We start from the raw sequence: 19,639 nt of genomic DNA, 5'->3' as shown, positions 1-19,639 counted from the left end.
GAGCTTGGTGTTGTCCTGTATCCCACTCGGCCACGCGCTACCTGGAGGTGAGTTTCTGAGGAAACACCTCTTGTCCAGATTTGACAGCATTAAGGGTTGTATCAGATGTAGTGATGTGTCATTAAATACTATTAAGAACACAATGGTCATTATCGTGATGATCTCAGGCAAACGTATAGGTCTGGTAGTTGTAGTCTTTCCGTTGTCTTCCTGTATGAAGTATATCACGGCATACATACCTTATGCATACTGCACCTTATGTGTATACTGTATACTTACTTCATCAGAGCATATATTTAGCATTTTTAGATTATATATTAGATTAGATATATTGTAACTATATTTATATATTTACCTTTTTACACTGCTTACTTGCCCAAATTCCATTATGCACATGTCCAGAGTTAATTATATTGTTATATTGTTTACACTGCCTATTTTTATTCTATTTGTATTTTTACTTCGCCACTGTACTATAATTCTATGACCTGTACCATGTCTTCTACTACCTGTACCTCCCCTCCCCCTCCCGCATGCTGCTATGATGCCTGAATTTGCCCAGGGGGATCAATAAAAGAAAATCTTATCATAGTCTCTCCAGTGGTTAGTATGCTTGGTTAGTGGTTAGGGCCGGGTCAAATGCATAGAGAATCATTGCCCCACAGGGATGAATAAAGTAGTCTTAATAAATGTAGTATGCACTACATTTAAAGGGGTCCTTTTGCATGATTGCGTTTATTTCATTTGCATAAAGTAAATTTAACAATAACATGAGTCGGCAAAATCCAATGACACACGGTGGCCATTTTGCTCTTATGTCATGCTCAGGTTGGGATCTCTTGTGTCTTCAAAGTGTCTCATGGCTACAGAAACAAAAGACTCCTGCCATAAGGACTATGATGGCTCAAAACCGACTTTATTAACGTAATTAATCTTTCATTGATACTGTTTAAAGCTCCCATGTTCCTGAGCAGGCCTGAGGCCAGCGGCTTGCTCCAGCGGTCACGGCGCGCTAACTCCATATTTGAGGAGCTGAAGGTGGGAGACCTGGAGAGAGAGTGTCTGGAAGAGAAATGTTCATACGAAGAGGCCAGAGAGATCTTCATGCTGCCTGAGAACGTGGTGAGTCACTGAATAAAATCACACGCTTTTGGATTTCAAGGCCAGATAGATGTGAATGATTGCATGTTCAGATTTCTTTTTCAAAAACGGAAAACAAGAAGAACAAATAAATACATACATTTTGTTAAATTAAAATAAGTGTTAAATAGCTCTACATTCCGGCCATCACTGATATAGAGTGTTTGGTCAGTATTATGGGTCTCTCAGTCCCTCCGCTCTGCAGTAAGCAGAAAATAAATGTTCTCGTATTCCAATTCCACTTCATCCAATCAGGAGAGAGAATCCTAGATAATTTGTATTATTTCAAATTTGCTTACTGCACTGGCAGATAATTTTACTTGTTTCAAGCACCTGTTTTGCTTACAACTAGTTTTTATTTCTTATTTTTGTCAAGACCATTTTTGCAGTGTGGAGTTCTCTCTCCTGATTGGATGAAGTGGGAATGGGATACGAGAACATTTATTTTCAGTTTACTGCAGAGCGGTGGGACTGGGAGACCCATGTTACTGACCAAACACTCTATATCAGTGATGGCTGTCAGAATATTCAGTTATTATTTGAACAAAAATAATACCACTTACAGCACCTATAAGCATACATATATAGCTACCTAACCCCTCTCTCTCTCTCTCTCTCTCTCTCTCTCTCTCTCTCTCTCTCTCTCTCTCTCTCTCTCTCTCTCTCTCTCTCTCTCTCTCAGAATGAATTCTGGAGGACATACTCAGGTACACAATGGACTCATACTCAGCCCATTTAGTTACCATGTGTAACTGCCTTTTCGTCTCTCTCAGTAAAGTATAAGCCCCAAATCACATGACGATTTTATACATTTTGTCGCCAGTGACATTAATTAAAGGGTAATTAACACAATACAAGGATTATGTGTCTTCCGATAACATCACTGCAGGACATATTCAGTCAAACCAAATTAATGTGTGCAAAACCGTTTGGAGTTGTGCCTCCAAGTATAAGCATAAATTACTTTATGATTCATCACTTTGAAAACAAGTAGCTAGCAGAGAGAAAAATGCCTACAGAATAGAATAGAATAGAACTTCCCTTGCCACACAACCAGGGCCAGTGGCATATGGTTCCGGTACATCATATTAAAGACACAGCTTCATAGTTAAGGTACACCAACACATAATAGAAAGGAACATGCACTCAGTCCACATCAACACATAATAGATACAAAGGAACATGCACTCAGTCCACATCAACACATAATAGATACAAAGGAACATACACTAAATCCACATCAACACATAATAGATACAAAGGAACATACACTAAATCCACATCAACACATAATAGATACAAAGGAACATACACTAAATCCACATCAACACATAATAGATACAAAGGAACATACACTCAGTCCACATCAACACATAATAGATACAAAGGAACATGCACTCAGTCCACATCAACACATAATAGATACAAAGGAACATACACTCAGTCCACATCAACACATAATAGATACAAAGGAACATGCACTCAGTCCACATCAACACAATAGATACAAAGGAACATGCACTCAGTCCACATCAACACATAATAGATACAAAGGAACATGCACTCAGTCCACATCAACACATAATAGATACAAAGCAACATACACTAAGTCCACATCAACACAATAGATACAAAGGAACATGCACTCAGTCCACATCAACACATAATAGATACAAAGGAACATGCACTCAGTCCACATCAACACATAATAGATACAAAGCAACATACACTAAGTCCACATCAACACATAATACATAAAAAGGATGGATTGGACTGCATTTATATAGCACTTGTATCCAAAGTGCTTTACAACTTATGCCTCACACGCCGACGACGGAGGCAACCATGCAAGGTGCTAACCTGCTCATTGGGGGAAGTTAGGGGTTAAGTGTCTCGCTCAAGACCGGGAGGAGTCAGAATCTAACCGGGAACCTTCCAATTTCCAGAAGACCGCTCTACCTCCTATAAGCCACTGTCACCCCCAAAGGAACATACAGTACACTCAGACCACATCAACACAAAGAAGCTGTTTTTAAAGCAGGCGGGTTCTGTGGCAAGTGACCCGAGACAACGAACCAGAGGGAAGAAACTGGACGGGAGAGGCCTGAGATCATCTTTTTGTACCCGTCTCTTAACCCTTTCACTACCACACTACCAAAGGGTTAACCCTTTCACAGTGACAAATACAGAAGGTTAACCCTTTCACTACCACACTACAGACGGTGAAAGAGTTAAACAAGTTAGTTGTATTATGGATGTATCCGGTTTTCTTTATGCTCCTGTTTGTAGTGGTGGATCACTGTGCACCTGGACTCTGTCTGAACGGAGGAACCTGCGTGTCCCAGGTTGACTCCTACATCTGTATCTGTCTGCCTGGCTTCCGTGGACGCAACTGTGATAAAGGTAGGAGAACAAGATATGATGTCCAATAATATGTGAGGCAAAAAAAATGACAATCAGTTTATGAAAGAAGGTAGACAGGAAGATAAATAATTGTATTCTGTCTAGTAGACCACTACTATTTACTGAATAAATAGCAAAATGGTGCTTTTTAAAATATGCCTCTCTTTGTCTTGTGAGATTAATTTAACTATAGTATGTATATGAATTATACATTTAATTGATTAATCTAATTATTAATTGTAGTTGAATCACCTGTACATTGTATATTACTACTGCACTTTATTGTTACATTTTCCCTCTGTTTGGATGCTAAACTTATTTTCGTTGTACTATACTTGTGCTGTATAAGGACAATTAATTTGAATCTAATCTAATCTATATTTTGCAAAGTTGTTGGAGGCCTTGATTATTCGTTGTTGCTGTCATTGAAATCATAGATTGGCTGTTACTATCTTATTTTATTTAACTTTTATGTTCTTCCATTTCATTGGTTGTTTTATTAATTTTAATTGTTTTTATTCATTTTAATAGTTTTATTCATTTAACTTTTTGTCTATCTCCTGTAGCACTCTGAGATTCTCGCGAATATAAAGTGCGGTACAAATTGAATCTATTATTATTATTATCTCTTATTTATTTAAGAGTTGTACAAAGACTCCTCACAGTTTCACACACTCTGAAGTTCTCTGTCTTCCAACATGGCTGCCTGTACCATAGCAACCATTGTTTTGTGATGGTTGCTATGTGTTGATCAACAAAAACATAATAATTTTATTACTGGATCTTGTAAACAAGATCTTACATGTTTTACTAATTTCATCTAAGTTTGTTACTGCCTACTATATTCTATTATCTGCATCATGGCATATTCTCAAATGTGTTCTAAGATCATACTTGCCTCTCTAACCTTGCCTCTCTAACCTTGCCTCTCTAACCTTGCCTCTCTAACCTTGCCTCTCTAACCTTGCCTCTCTAACATTGCCTCTCTAACCTTGCGCTGCTAGCTCAACGGCTAGTGACGTCACTGGCGCACCGGCTGTTGTGGAGGGGGGGGGCATCCGCGGGGACGCGGGGACGCTCTCTCATTGACGGTACACAGTGTGAGAAGAGCATTTATGCAGGTGAACACCAGAAAGGCAGCTGGCCCAGATGGAATAACAGGACGCATACTTAAGTCCTGTGCTAACCAGTTAGCCCCTGTGTTCACCACCATATTTAATCGATCCCTGAAGGAGTCAGTGGTCCCTGCCTGCTTCAAGATGTCCACCATTATCCCGGTACCAAAGAAACCCTCCCCAGCAGGTCTCAATGACTACAGACCGGTGGCACTCACCTCTGTGGCCATGAAATGTTTCGAGAGGCTGGTCAAGGATCACATTTGTGCCTCCCTCCCCAGTGATATGGACCCTATGTAATTTGCATACAGGCCAAACAGGTCCACTGACGATGCGGTCTCCCAAGTACTGCACAGCACCCTCTCTCACCTGGACCGTCAGAAGGGGGGCTATGTGAGACTGTTGTTCATTGACTACAGCTCAGCGTTCAACACCATAGTCCCCACCAGACTGGCGGACAAGCTGATCGAGCTAGGTCTGAGCTCCGCTCTGAGCGCCTGGATACTGGACTTTCTGAGTGAAAGGCCCCAGGCGGTCAGGGTGGGGGGTCAGACCTCCAACACCATCACCCTGAGCATCGGGTCCCCCCAGGGCTGTGTTCTGAGCCCCCTGCTGTACTCACTATACACACATGACTGTGTGGCCAAGTTCAGCTCCAACTCCATAGTGAAGTTTGTGGACGACACAGTGGTGGTGGGGCTGATCTCGGACAACGACGAGAAGGCCTACCGGGAGGAGGTTGAGGTACTGGAACGCTGGTGCCAGGACAACAGCCTGCTCCTGAACATTGGTAAAACCAAGGAGCTGATCGTGGATTATAGGAGAGGACAGCAGGAGACACACACACCACTGAGGATTAACGGGGCTACCGTGGACAGGGTGAGCAGCTTTAAGTACCTGGGGGTCCACATTGCAAAGGATCTGACATGGACAACACACATAGACTCAGTCGTAAAAAAGGCGAAGCAACGCCTCTACCACCTGAGACAGTTAAGGAAGTTCAGAGTATCTGGGAAGATACTCCAGTCCTTCTACTCCGGAGCTGTAGAGAGCATCTTGACTGGAAACATCACTGCCTGGTATGGAAACAGCACGGCACAGGACAAGAAGGCCCTACAGAGAGTGGTGCGCTCAGCCGAGCGTACCACGGGTATTGCACTACCACCCCTGCAGGTTCTATACAACAAGAGGTGCAAATCCAGAGCCTGCAGAATAATGAAAGACCCACACCACCCCAACAACAGCCTGTTCATGCTGCTCAGGTCAGGCAGACGTCTGCGAACACCAGCTGCTAGGACAGAGAGACTTCGGCTCAGCTTCTTCCCCCAGGCCATCAGAGCCCTGAACACTGAACTCTCCACACACAAGCACACATGAGCACACACACAACACACACACTGTACACGCTCACACACTAGCAGCCACTTTAACATGAGCAAGCACACACTCATGCTGCACACGCCCATACTTATGGCCACTAAGGAAAGGTCACTTTAAAAATAGTATAGTTTAACCGGAGATTGTATAAATTAGCATGTACAGAAAGACACTACCAAAGGACCTAGTATGTCCTCCATGCTCTGTAAATAACTTATGTACATATACCGATATGCCCTAACATGTTACTTGTTTATTGCACAATGTTACTTGTTTATTGCACAATGTTGATTCTATTATATGTTATTTGCACATTGTTGCGGGCAAGTCCACCCGCATTTCATTGTATACTTGTATGCCGTGACAAATAAATCTCTTGACTTGACTTGGCCTATCTAACCTTGCCTCTCTAACCTTGCCTTTCTAACCTTGCCTCTCTAACCTTGCCTCTCTAACCTTGCCTCTCTAACCTTGCCTCTCTAACCTTGCCTCTCTAACCTTGCCTCTCTAACCTTGCCTCTCTCTAACCTTGCCTCTCTAACCTTGCCTCTCTAACCTTGCCTCTCTAACCTTGCCTCTCTAACCTTGCCTCTCTCTAACCTTGCCTCTCTAACATTGCCTCTCTAACCTTGCCTCTCTAACCTTGCCTCTCTAACCTTGCCTCTCTAACCTTGCCTCTCTCTAACCTTGCCTCTCTAACCTTGCCTCTCTAACCTTGCCTCTCTCTAACCTTGCCTCTCTAACCTTGCCTCTCTAACCTTGCCTCTCTCTAACCTTGCCTCTCTAACCTTGCCTCTCTAACCTTGCCTCTCTAACATTGCCTCTCTCTAACCTTGCCTCTCTAACCTTGCCTCTCTAACCTTGCCTCTCTCTAACCTTGCCTCTCTAACCTTGCCTCTCTAACCATGCCTCTCTAACCTTGCCTCTCTAACCTTGCCTCTCTAACCTTGCCTCTCTCTAACCTTGCCTCTCTAACCTTGCCTCTCTAACATTGCCTCTCTCTAACCTTGCCTCTCTAACCTTGCCTCTCTCTAACCTTGCCTCTCTAACCTTGCCTCTCTAACCATGCCTCTCTAACCTTGCCTCTCTAACCTTGCCTCTCTAACCTTGCCTCTCTAACCTTGCCTCTCTAACCTTGCCTCTCTAACCTGGCCTCTCTAACCTTGCCTCTCTAACCTGGGCTAACGCTGCTCTCTTGGTCCCTCCCTGCAGCATTAAAGACCGCCTATGGCTGCCTCTACAGAAACGGAGACTGTGAGCACTTCTGCACAGAGTTTCCTGACCTCTCCCACTACTGCCACTGTGCCCCTGGCTACAGCCTACAGCGGGATAACACCAGCTGCCAACCACAAGGTCTGCCCTCACTGTGTGTTTTTAATATTGTCGTAGTTTCCTCTCTGTGCGGTCAGTAGAAACTGCACGTTAGCCTAGCTTAGCACAATGAATGGAAGCGGACATGGCCGGTTAGTCTTCGGGAGAGGTGTTAGTTGGACAATGCCTAGGCTAACCGGCCATGTCCGCTTCCATTCATTGTGCTAAGCTAGGCTAACGTGCAGCCAGATAGCTTTCTAGTGAACGCACAGAGAGGAAACTGGTATCTATCTTCTTGTCTCTCTCTGGAGAAGACAATAAGCTAATATCCCAAAATGTTGGCTTGTTCTTTTAAGGTTCAGGGGGCCTGTTTCAAGATCAAATATGGGGCCCTTATCTTATTAACAACCCCCTCTACCCCCCATGTGCACTTACAGGACAATGTAAAGCAGACCTTGGACTTAAATTGAAACATGCCTCTCTGACGCACAAATTCACTCTCTCTGACTTATTTGTGTAGCTGCTCTCAGGAAATTCTCACACACACACACACACACACACACACACACACACACACACACACACACACACACACACACACACACCGGCTAAACCAGTGATTCTCAAATGGTGGGGTGCAAGCAAATGGGGAGAGCCTGCACGTACACAAGAGACATTTTCAACATAGCTAAGGCCATCTATGTCAATGACAAAGACCAGTGTTGGCCGACACATTTAGTTTTTCAAAGCCCCAATCTGAGATTTTCTTTTTCATCGATGTGGGGTATACTCGCATACATCATTGATCTGTAGGTGGAAGATGTGTTTTTTGTGTTTCTTACCCCATTGTACATTTCAATATAGATCTATTTAATTTCAATGTTTACAAATATTACGAAGGTAAACAAACCTTTTATAGATGATGAAATACAGAAAGTATTATTTAAAACCCATACATACCTGTTGTCTAGTATTAATCTTTGTATCAAGAGCTCAATAAGAGAATTAAAACATTTTCTTTTTTGGATGGTGGGGCTACCGATTTGTTTACATGTGTAAATGTTTACTACCAGAAGAGCTGCCATAGTGTTTTTCCCCTATTTATTTTTTTCCAACTAATGTGTTACCATTTAAATGTATTGCATTCATGTCATTTCAAAATGACTTTTCCTTTATTCTCTCCGATACAGTTGCATTTCCCTGCGGGAAAACTGTGGACAGTTTCGGACCCAGAATCGTAGGAGGCTACATCTGCCCCCAAAGACAGTGCCCGTGGCAGGTATGACATCACAGTGTTGTCTGTAATTGTAATTGTTTTAAAGAAGATAGGTATCCATCTTCTGGTCTCTCTCTGGAGAAGACGGTAAGCTAATTTCCCAAAATGTTGGCGTGTTCTTTTAAAACCCGCACTGACATTTCACCAAACGCGCTCAACCTGGGAGTCATGACCCCCTGAATTATTGTGTTGTGTTAATTACACCTCAATGAAATGAGACAAGGTATTGCTAGGTATTGAATGTGTGCAGATGTGTGAAAAACTGCTTAGAGTCTTTGGATGTCTGAGATTATGTGCAAAATAAATCAGCATTGTTTTTTGGTCTTGAGAACTTGCAGAATCGACTCCATACAGTAGCTCTCACTCACCCACCACATTAAAACTTTGCACATTGGGAGAATGAAGCTTCGATTGATAATTACTACTGAAGCCCAAGAAACGGAAATGGAAAACGACCCTAACATCGGTCCCCTCCCTCTACACCCAAGTCAGAAATGTATATACTGCGTATACTTGCATGTACTAATTCAAAGCACATGTTTAATATGATAGTCCTTAATATACTGTAAGTGTAATCTAAGTACACTGAGATGTTAAGTTGTACTTTAGTAAACATATTCAAAGTGTACTATTTTGCCAAGCAAAAATAACCAAAATTCATCAAAAGTCTAATTTTAATATATTTAAGCACATCTTTAGTACAACTTAAGTAGTTTCACTTTAACACAACTTTAGTATACTGTTTTTAAATTTTCTATTATTTTATTAATTTTTTATACTTGGGGCAGGCTTTGCTGACAGAGAATCAGGAATTCAAATGTGGGGCGATTGTCCTGGAGCCTCAGTGGATCCTGACTGCCGCCCACTGTGTCTGGAGAAAAGAGGCCAGTTTGTTCCACATCACTGTGGGTAAGAGGCTACATGCGACACGAGGACTTGCAAAGATGAACATTTGGACGTTGTGTGAATACTTTAATCCAGACCTTTCTAAAATCTCTGGATGTTTTATTTTTTTTAATGATCTACATAGAAATATTATCCATAGCGCCTTTAATCTGTAAGATTGACCTCAAGCCCTGTCCTCTTTTCTTGATTCTCCAATTACAATTGTTCCTTCCCTTTGACAAACAAGAAAAGAGGATGGGTTTTGAGATAGGTCAATTAAAAAACATGTATATATATTTCACTATTCTTCTTATCCCCCTTTCAAGGCGAACATGACCGAGCGCGGAAGGAGAGTACAGAGCAGGTGAGGAAGGTGGCCAGAATCTTCACCCACCCCCACTACAACGTCACCAGCACAGACAGTGACATCGCGCTGCTGAAACTGAGGAAGCCCGTTGCACTCGGACCCTCCGTCGTGCCCGTGTGCCTCCCGGCTCCCGGCGGCTCTTTCAGCCGCACCCTGGCGACGGTCCGCGTCTCCACCGTGAGCGGCTGGGGTCGCCTGTCGCAGGCGGGGCCCCGGGCTCAGTTCCTGCAGAGGCTGGAGGTGCCCCGGGTGCCCTCGCAGGAGTGCCGCGCCCACACAGGGCTCAACATCACCAGGAACATGCTGTGCGCCGGGTACAGGGAGGGCGGTCGGGACGCGTGCCAGGGAGACAGCGGCGGACCCCTGGTCACCCGTTACAAGGACACGTGGTTCCTCACCGGCGTGGTGAGCTGGGGGAAGGGATGCGCCAACCGGGAGCTCTACGGGGTGTATGCCCGAGTCAGCAACTTCCTGGAGTGGATCAACGTCACCATGTCCACTCAGTGAGATGACGGAATCACAATCATTGTAATATCAATCAATCAATCAATCAATCAATCAATCAATCAATCAATCAATCAATCAATCAATCAATCAATCAATCAGATGTATTTATACAGCACATTTAACATGACACATGTCAACCAAAGTGCTGTACAAAGGGTAGATACACATAGATACATCTAGACAACATATAGACAACAATCATGCACATCTCAGTTTTACGACACAAGAAACACAAGAAAACAGGGCATGAGTCAGTGAACATCGGGAAAAACTAGGTAGAAGTGGGTTTTGAGTCTAGATTTGAAGGCAATATGAAGGAATATTAGATAGAGATGAACCGATCTGACTTTTTCGGTCCAGATACAGATAACGATACCTGGGCTTTGGGTATCAACTGATACAGAGTACGGATGCAGTCCAACGACCAATCTGCCATTTTGGTCATTGGACAAAATTATTGAGAATATTGAAAAATCTATTATTGCTTTGATTTCTGGCACGTTAGACACGTTTTCTTTTTGTATCGGTGCATCCCTAATATTAGAGGGGCACTTCACCATGAGCACACGCTCATTTCGTTTGTCAGTTATTGAGAGTAAATGAGTTTGAATATGTCATCGGGACGTTGAATCCTGTTAATTACCGCTCAATGAAATGATAAGGTAGCAGCTCATAAAACAAGGTATTGCTATTTTCTTTTAATCTACATCATTCACAGTGCTGTAATTAACACAATAAAATTATTCAATGTCCTTGATGACATCACTGATGAGTGATGACATATTCAAACTTGTGTACTCTCAATAACTGTCAAACTAAATGAATGTGTGAAAAGCTGTTACGTGAGATTATGTGCAAAATAAATCGACATTGTCTTTTGGTGAAGTGCCCCTTTTAAAGGCAGAATCTGTAATGTTGTCAAACAGTGACTTCTAGGCAAAAGAAGACAACATGCCTAGAGGTCACTGTTTGACAGCATTGCAGATTGTACCTTTAACCTCAGTAACCTTCAAAAGTGAAAGACAAACTGAATGCTGGGGTCACAGGGATTTTTAAACCTCAGTACGGGGTCAGTTGTGAAAATAGTTTGGGGACCAGATTAGGGTTTTAAACATGTTGTCACAGATGAAACTAGAAACTGGGCTGTAAAACTATGTATCTCAGCTACTAAAATGTTGATGTTTGTGTATCATCAGTTACACAATGTGATTATATGTGCCATATTAATGCAGTATTATAATAAAGAAAAAAGAAAAACAAATAATAGTTGAGGTATTGTTTTATGAGAAAAAGCTCAACATATACATGTATTCATAGTAGGGCTGACCTCGAATAGTCCAATAGTCGACTAATCGATCAAAAGGAGCCGTAGTCGACTGCCAACATCTTAGTAAAAAAAAATAAAGAATTATTATTATTTAAAACATTTTAATCATTCTTTCCAAAAGCAAAGAGGCCTAGAAGCGTGGCTAACGCTAATGGCACACATACCAGCTAGGCTAACTGCCTAAGAAAACGGGCACAGAGGCACTGAAAGAGGATTTCACACACTAGACATATCAAGATGTATCCATCATGTTTAATATGGACCTTGAGTCTGAAATAAAGTCTTCATCATCATGGAAAACGACCATCATCAGGATAATGACCCCCCCCCCCCCCCCCCCAAAAAAAGATTAAATACTACCAGTCGACTATCTGCAAATTTTGGCCAATCAAAGTCGACTATACAAATCCTTAGTCAGGGACAGGCCTAATTCATAGACGGGTTTGGTTAGGTTACTTTCAAATGTATTCCATATAATGACTGATAACTAGGGGTGTAAAGTAAAGGTACACGTATTTGGATCGAACCGTTTCAGTGTATACCGTAACGTACCGAACGGCTGTGTACCGAACGAATACAACGGTATGTTAACCACTAACGACTGTTTTTTTCACAATCTAATATAATTATTATTATAATTTGTTTTACAAGTCGATTATTAATTTCAATATAGAGTATTCGTTGACAGCCCTACAAGTACAATTAGTTACTGCACAGTGCACACTACATCACCCCTGAGTGGAACATGGAAAGCCAAACTTTCTCCCACTGTACCGAACCTTGACCTCAAAACCGAGGTACGTACCATGGTTTTTGTGTACCGTTACACCCCTACTGATAACATAATTACATTTGATTACTTTCGGATTACTTTCTCTTACTTGTACAGTTGGAGGGTAAAACTAACAATTCCAATTCACAGACTATTATTTTGAATGGCAAAATCGACTTCATCATTATTGAGAGAGCTAGGGGTTCGTGGGCAGAGTTTGTCGGAAGATGCATTGAAAGTACAGGTAAGTCAATGGATTTTAGTCCTGGAAGGCCATACCTACCTCTCTCCACACTGTGTTAGCACTGTGCCAGTGCTGCAGAGAGGTCTGGCTGAACCTATTATCATTCAGGTATAGGGGGGGAAATGCCTTGGCTTGTTTTTATTTCTTTTTTTTTTGATCAAATTTTTTTATTATTAATTACATGAAACAGGACAACACAATAACCACAGTAACAAAAAACATAACTTCACAGGAGAATAACAAACAATAATAATACAGAATAATAAATTATAAGACAAAAAGAAAAAGAAACAGCGTCCAACCTATCAAATATAGGTGGCTACTTCAATAACAAAAAGGGGTCTTCAAGACATGGCAACCTTTCCCCACCTTTACAAAGTGGAGTGACTTAAAAGATTGTTTATGAGAGTGTTGTCGCAGATTTACTGTAGATAGCCTAGGTCCCTTACACATGTTCAAGACTGCCAAACTCGCAGACGGTAAAGTGTAAGAAGAAAGAAATTCCTCTTCCAAGTTGGTTGACAGGTCAATCAGTCTGCCAATATTAGTTCCTTGGGGAGATGGCATGTGAATTGACATATAGCGCAGAATAGCTAAATACCAACCCCCCCTAAAATCCCCCCAGCCAAAGTTAAGAAGGACAAGACAAAAACCAAGACAGACAAGACATTTCCTCCTCCCCCTCCCCAGAGACCGCCGGACCCCCCCGATCAAGCGCCCCAACCCCGCTCAGCCGCACACGGCGGTCTTTACCTTCTCAGCTGCTGCGAACCACAGGTCAATGCCAGCCTGCCCCACCCCAATCACCCGAGCCGTGGATATCTCAAGATAAATCACATCCAATAGAGTTAGGGACCAGTTGATCATTGTCAGCTTCTCAGGCTCCTTCCATCTCATTGCTATAAGCTTCTTCGCTGCTGTGACACCCGCTAGGACAACCCTTTTCAGTTGTACGGACGCGGGTAGTGTCGTTATATCGTTCAGGAGTAGCGTAACAGCTGTGAATGGGATAGTTAAGCCACACAGATCTGAAAGTTTGTCCGTTATTGACCTCCAGAAACGGGCCACTGGTGGGCAATCCCAATACATATGCATATAAGTGCCAGTGGCCTTTTGAGAGCACAAAGTGCACCGAGAGTCGGTTATCAGTCCCATAGCAAATAGCTTCCTAGGTGTAAGATAGGTCCTATGAATGTAATTAAAATTAATTTGCTGGTGATTGGGGTTGCGGGAAGATAATGCCACATTTGCCCAAACATCATCCCAGTCAAACTCGGGGTCCAACTCCGGGATATCCACACGCCAGATTGTATCCAATGATAAATTTTTATACGTGGATTGAATTAAGAGCGTATAAAAGTCTGAGACAAACCCTCTGGATGTCGTTCTGTCCACTATGAGCCTGAGGAAGGGGTGTGGTTGCAAAGCTTGAGCCCACGGTACGCCATGCGCCCTCAGTGCTGACCTTAGTTGAAGGTAAAGAAAGAAGGACTCGCCGGGAAGATCATAAAATTCTCTTAAGTCCTGAAACGCACGGAGGCCGTTCTTATCATAAATATCCTCCAGAGTATGCACTCCCCTCCTTTGCCATTGAGGAATATTAACCGGCTTGTGTCCAACAAGTAATTGCTGGTTATTAAAAATTGGAGAGTCCAGGTGCCAAGGGCATTTAACCCCACACGACCTCTGTACATTACGCCACGTTTGGATCACGTGAGTTATGATCGGTCCATACCTCAGCCGGCATTTCGCAATAGAGACAGTGGAGTACACTACATCCTGCAATCTTAGCGGAGACACCGCCGCCGCTTCTAAGGAGCGCCACGATACAGCCTCTACAGGGTCTAGCCAGCACATCAGAGGTCTCAGTGAAAAGGACCAGAAATAAAGTTTAAAATCAGGGATTGCGAGGCCCCCATCTTGTTTCCTACGTTGAGTAGTAGCCCTTTTGATTCTCGGGCGTTTGTTATTCCAGACAAACTTAGATACCATCGATTGTACCTTGCGCCAGTGGTCTATTGGAGGGGGCAGGGGGAGCATTGAGCTAATAAAATTTATCCTAGGCAGGATGTTCATTTTGATTATGGAAGCCCGGGCTTGTAAGGAGTTAGGAAGGGACGACCACCTGTCTAGATCCTGGCGTATTTTATCATAAGTACCCGTGAAGTTGTACTTAGTAGTTTGGTTCAGCGTGGGGAATATCTCTATGCCCAGGTATTTAAAATGTTCTACTATGGGGATATCAGCTGGTAGTCGTACCGCCTTGGCCAGTTCATTAAGAGGTAGGCAGGCTGATTTGTTCCAGTTAATCTTAAAACCTGACAATTTACCAAAGTCGTCGATTATCCTCAATAATTTTGTGGCCGACCGGGAGGGGTCGTCCATGAAAATCAGCAGGTCATCCGCATAGAGAGCAATTTTGTGTGGAGTATTGTTGACCATTATGGGGACGATGTCCTCCGATTGCCTAATAAATTGAGCCAAAGGTTCGAGGGAAAGCGCGAACAGTCCCGGGCTCAGAGGGCAACCCTGTCTAGAAGATCTGGAGACTGGAAAGAGTGTGGAACAGTTTTTGCCTGTCAGTATCATCGCAGACGGCGAGGCATACAGGACTTTAATCATATGAATAAAACTCTTTCCAAGACCCATGACCTCCAGTACCTTCCACAGGTATGACCACTCAAGTCTGTCAAACGCCTTCATGGCATCCAAAGACAGAACTGTGGATGGAGTTGTATTGTCTTTACTGTTATCGATTACATGCAACAGCCTCCTAAGATTATCTGCAGCCAGACGCCCCGGGATAAAACCAGTTTGATCGCAGTGTACCAATACAGACATAAATCTCTGCAGGCGACGGGCCAGCACCTTGGCAAACACCTTTAAATCGGCCCCGAGAAGACTCAAGGGTCTATAGCTACCACAATCATTGGGATCTTTGTCCTTTTTGAGAAGTAAAGAAATCAACGCCATATTGACATCTCTTGAGAACTCCCCTTGTTCGATAGCGTGATTGATCATATCGAGCATCAATGGACCCAGTTGGTCCCAGAAAGCTAAATACACTTCGGGTGGAATACCATCCCAGCCTGGCGCCTTACCCCTCTGCATTTCAACAATAGTCTCCCTCAATTCTACGAGAGTAATCGGTCTCCCCAGTTCCTTGGCCTCTTCCTCAGAAATGTGGGGTATCTCAAGCCCGCCAATGAACGATTCAAATCTAGAGTCATCCAGATTACCCTCTGAGCTATATAACTGTGAGTAAAACTCTTTAAAAGTGTCATTGATCTTTTTCGAATCAGTAGTGACTGCACCCTGGCTCGTCCTAATCGAGGGGATATCTGAGAAATGATCATTTGAGCGTATTTTCATTGCCAATAGATGGCTAGGTCTGGAGCCGTGAAAATAGTAATTTTGTCTTGTCCTATGTATTAAGAACTCAGACTGTTGTTTAAGTATGGAGTTTATTTCTTTTTTGACTATCTTACGTTGTGTGTTTAGTCGTTCATTATAGTCAGTTTGCAAGGATGCGTATAGGTCCGCATATAATGATTCCAGTCCTTCTAGCTTTTTTGACCGGGATTTTCGCAAATTGGAGGCAAATAGTGTGACATGACCCCTGATGAATCCTTTCAATGCGTTCCACAGGACCCTAGGGTCTTCTACCGTGCCAACGTTGATCTGCAAAAATTCAGCTAGTTTACTCCTGAACTCAGAACAGAAGTCATCGTTCTTTAGCAAGGTCGAATTAAAACGCCATCTGGGAGCTCTTGCGGAGAGCCTGCCAAAGGTTGCCGTAAGGAAAATCCCCTTGTGGTCTGAGAGAGCCAAGGGAACCAATGAGACATCGAAACTATCAAACATATTAGGGGACGCGAATGCATAGTCAATTCGAGAGAAGCTTTTGTGTCTGGCTGACAGGTGAGAGTAATCTCTGAGGGTGGGGTTGCATAAGCGCCAGAGGTCTGAGAGCCCCGTGTCTTTGGCCCACATCCTGAGGGCCTTAGAGGCCCGTTTCTGGTCGCTCGTTTCAGAGGGCCCAGACCTATCCATCTCCGCATCCCAGCACGCATTAAAATCGCCACCCACAATGAGAGCGTATCCATTAAGTTCCAACATATTCTTCGTGATTGTATTATAGAACGCTGAATCAAATGTGTTAGGAGCATACAATGCTATTATAGCCATCTTCCTATGCAAGAATTCAACTTTTGCTATAGTAATCCTTCCCTCCGTGTCCGACCATACATCCAAGATTTTGATATCAAGGTTACGTCTTGTAACTATGACTACTCCTTTCGTCTTATCATCGGCTGAGGATGCGGAGATAACGTGATATTGCCGATTTGCCAGTCTTGACACGTCACCTACCATTAAATGCGTCTCACTAAGGAGAGCAAGGTCAATATTTCTCCTCTTCAATAGCCAAAGGACACTGGCACGCTTGTGTGGGGCGTTAAGCCCTCCTGCGTTCCAAATTAAAATATTCAATTTAGCCATGGTCGAGCTTGTATAAGTGCGTAGAGAACATACCCGTGCAGCCAGGCTGAGTACAGAGGTGCCGATCCCGGCGGGCCCGGACGGTCAATCCCAGGAGTTCAGAGGAGGAACACTTACACATATATAAGACAACAGTACATAGAACACATAAAAATACCACCCCAGCTACAGCCCCCCCCCCTTCTACTCTAAACCCTAACCCACCCGTCCTACTATAAGTTCCTCTATACCCACTCTCCAATCCCCACCCTATGCCCCACCCACTGAGGATGGTCATCTTCCTATCACTTCCCACTAGAGACATGGATCAATAAGACGCTTCCCACTCCCACCCCCCTCTAGTTAAACCCCTGAGTAAACCCCCACTAGTCCAATAAACACAAATAATAATAAAAATTAAATTCAATAAAGATATCGGTCGAAAACCACCTGAGCACTGGCCCTAACATAAGACAACCATAATGGTAAAAATAGCCATTATTAAATAATAACTCACATCAACCTGCAACCATCTATTTCCGAATCTGCGCTTCAACGTCGCAATGTTATGGCCCAAATGGGTACAGGAAAATTCAAAACAAAATTAAATTAAAGCATCCCAGCCGATAGTCTAAGGCAGGATCGGGTCACAGGTTAATTGTGCAAAATTGTGTGAACAATGTCAATTAAACAATGACAAAAATAAGAAAGGGAAAAAAGGGGTTATGGTTAAAGTGCACCCCTGAAGCAGTCCCTCTGATCAGGCACAACGGCTGACATGACATAACCTATGTAAGAATCGACAATAATAGGAAAAGGAAAAAGAGGGTTATGGCTAAAGTGCAAGCAAAGTTAAACTCGACCCAGCCTGTTATCACATATTTATGTATATTCGTTCGAGAGCCAACATGAACCTTGGCCCTAACATGACAGCTATAATGGAAAAATTAGCCATTATTATATAATTACTCAGCATCAACCCTGTGACCAACTACCTCGTAGTCTGCATATTAATGTTGCAACATTATAGTATAAATGGAAAAAGGAAAATTCAAAACAAAATCAAAGCATATCAGCAGTTAGTCTAAGGTAGGATCGAATCACAGTTAAATTGCTCATTCAAATGCCATTAAAACAGCGACAATAATAGAAAAAGGAAAAAGAGGGTTATGGCTAAAGTGCAAGCAAAGCTAAACCTAAGCCAGCCTGTTATCACATATTTTATGTATATTCGGTCGAGAGCCAACGTGAGCCTTGGCCCTAACATGACAGCTATAATGGAAAAATTAGCCATTAATATATAATTACTCAGCATCAACCTGTAACCATCTACCCTGGAGTCTGCATATTAATGTATCAACGTTATAGCATAAGTGCCTCACGGAAAATTCAAAACAAAATTAAGGCGAGTCAGTAGTTAGTCCAAGGTAGAACCGGATCACATTTAAATTGCTCATTCAAATGCCATTAAAACATATAGGAAAATTCAATACAAAATTAAATTAAAGCATCCCAGCCGATAGTCCAAGGCAGGTTCGGGTCACAGGTTAATTGCTCATTCAATTGCCCTTAAAACAGCGACACTAATTATTATATAATTACTCAGCATCAACCTGTAACCATCTACCCTGGAGTCTGCATATTAATGTATCAACGTTATAGCATAAGTGCCTCACGGAAAATTCAAAACAAAATTAAGGCGAGTCAGTAGTTAGTCCAAGGTAGAACCGGATCACATTTAAATCGCGCATATAGATGACATAAAAACAGCGACAATAGGAAAGAAAAAAAAAAGGAAAGGAGGGGGTAATGGCTAGAGTGCAAGCCATATAACCATATAGCCATTAAGTGCAAGCCATACCCGACCCAACCTGTTATCAAATATTGTTTATGCATATTCAACCGACCTTGGCATCTACTTGGATCACCAAAGCTCAAAACAACCTGGATATAAAAAAATAAAAAGCATACCAGAAGTTAGTTAGGGACTCGGTCACTCTTGAACTGTGCAAACCAATGTCCCTTTGAACAGCAACAGCAACCAAAATACGTAACCATTAACGAATGTCTCAGCGCAGACCATAGTCGAAGCCCGCTGGCTAGCCCGAGGCTAGCGCGTAAGCTAGTGACGAATCCGGATAGCACGTTAGCCTACTATGTACATTGTTCAGCTAGCTCGTTAGCTTCCAAAGAGGCGATACACAAGTACGACCATGAGGTCAGCTTTAGCAAGTAACAGAAGTCATTGGGAAGCCCCGCTAGTTGGATGGGCAGAGGACAGTTAGCATGTCTGGGCATGACAGCAAGTGTTTGTGAATAGTCGACCTAATCAATGTATATAGGCCCAAACCGCCAAGTCACTCACCCTCCATAGATATCAAGCAACAGACTCGGGTGTCTTCGCGAGATATTCCTTCGCTTTAGCCAACGACCAAA

At 42.9% G+C, this 19,639-nt stretch overlaps 1 protein-coding gene across 1 annotated transcript; it reads left to right on the top strand.

The window, feature by feature from the left end:
- Positions 1 to 960: 960 nt before the first annotated feature.
- Positions 961 to 10,381, top strand: f7l (coagulation factor VII, like; the record flags this gene model as incomplete). The annotated part of the gene is made up of 7 exons (XM_084317511.1): positions 961 to 1,122; positions 1,823 to 1,847; positions 3,430 to 3,543; positions 7,248 to 7,388; positions 8,537 to 8,625; positions 9,411 to 9,531; positions 9,834 to 10,381. The coding sequence occupies 7 exons, from the start codon at positions 961 to 963 to the stop codon at positions 10,379 to 10,381; spliced, it is 1,200 nt and encodes a 399-aa protein (XP_084173637.1).
- Positions 10,382 to 19,639: the final 9,258 nt, after the last annotated feature.

Source organism: Notolepis coatsorum (genome assembly GCF_963971535.1).
Source record: "Notolepis coatsorum genome assembly, chromosome: 1".
NCBI classification, from domain to species: Eukaryota; Metazoa; Chordata; class Actinopteri; order Aulopiformes; family Paralepididae; genus Notolepis; species Notolepis coatsorum.
The sequence above is the reverse complement of the archived record's forward strand: the minus strand, read 5'-3'. Positions and strand labels throughout refer to the sequence as shown.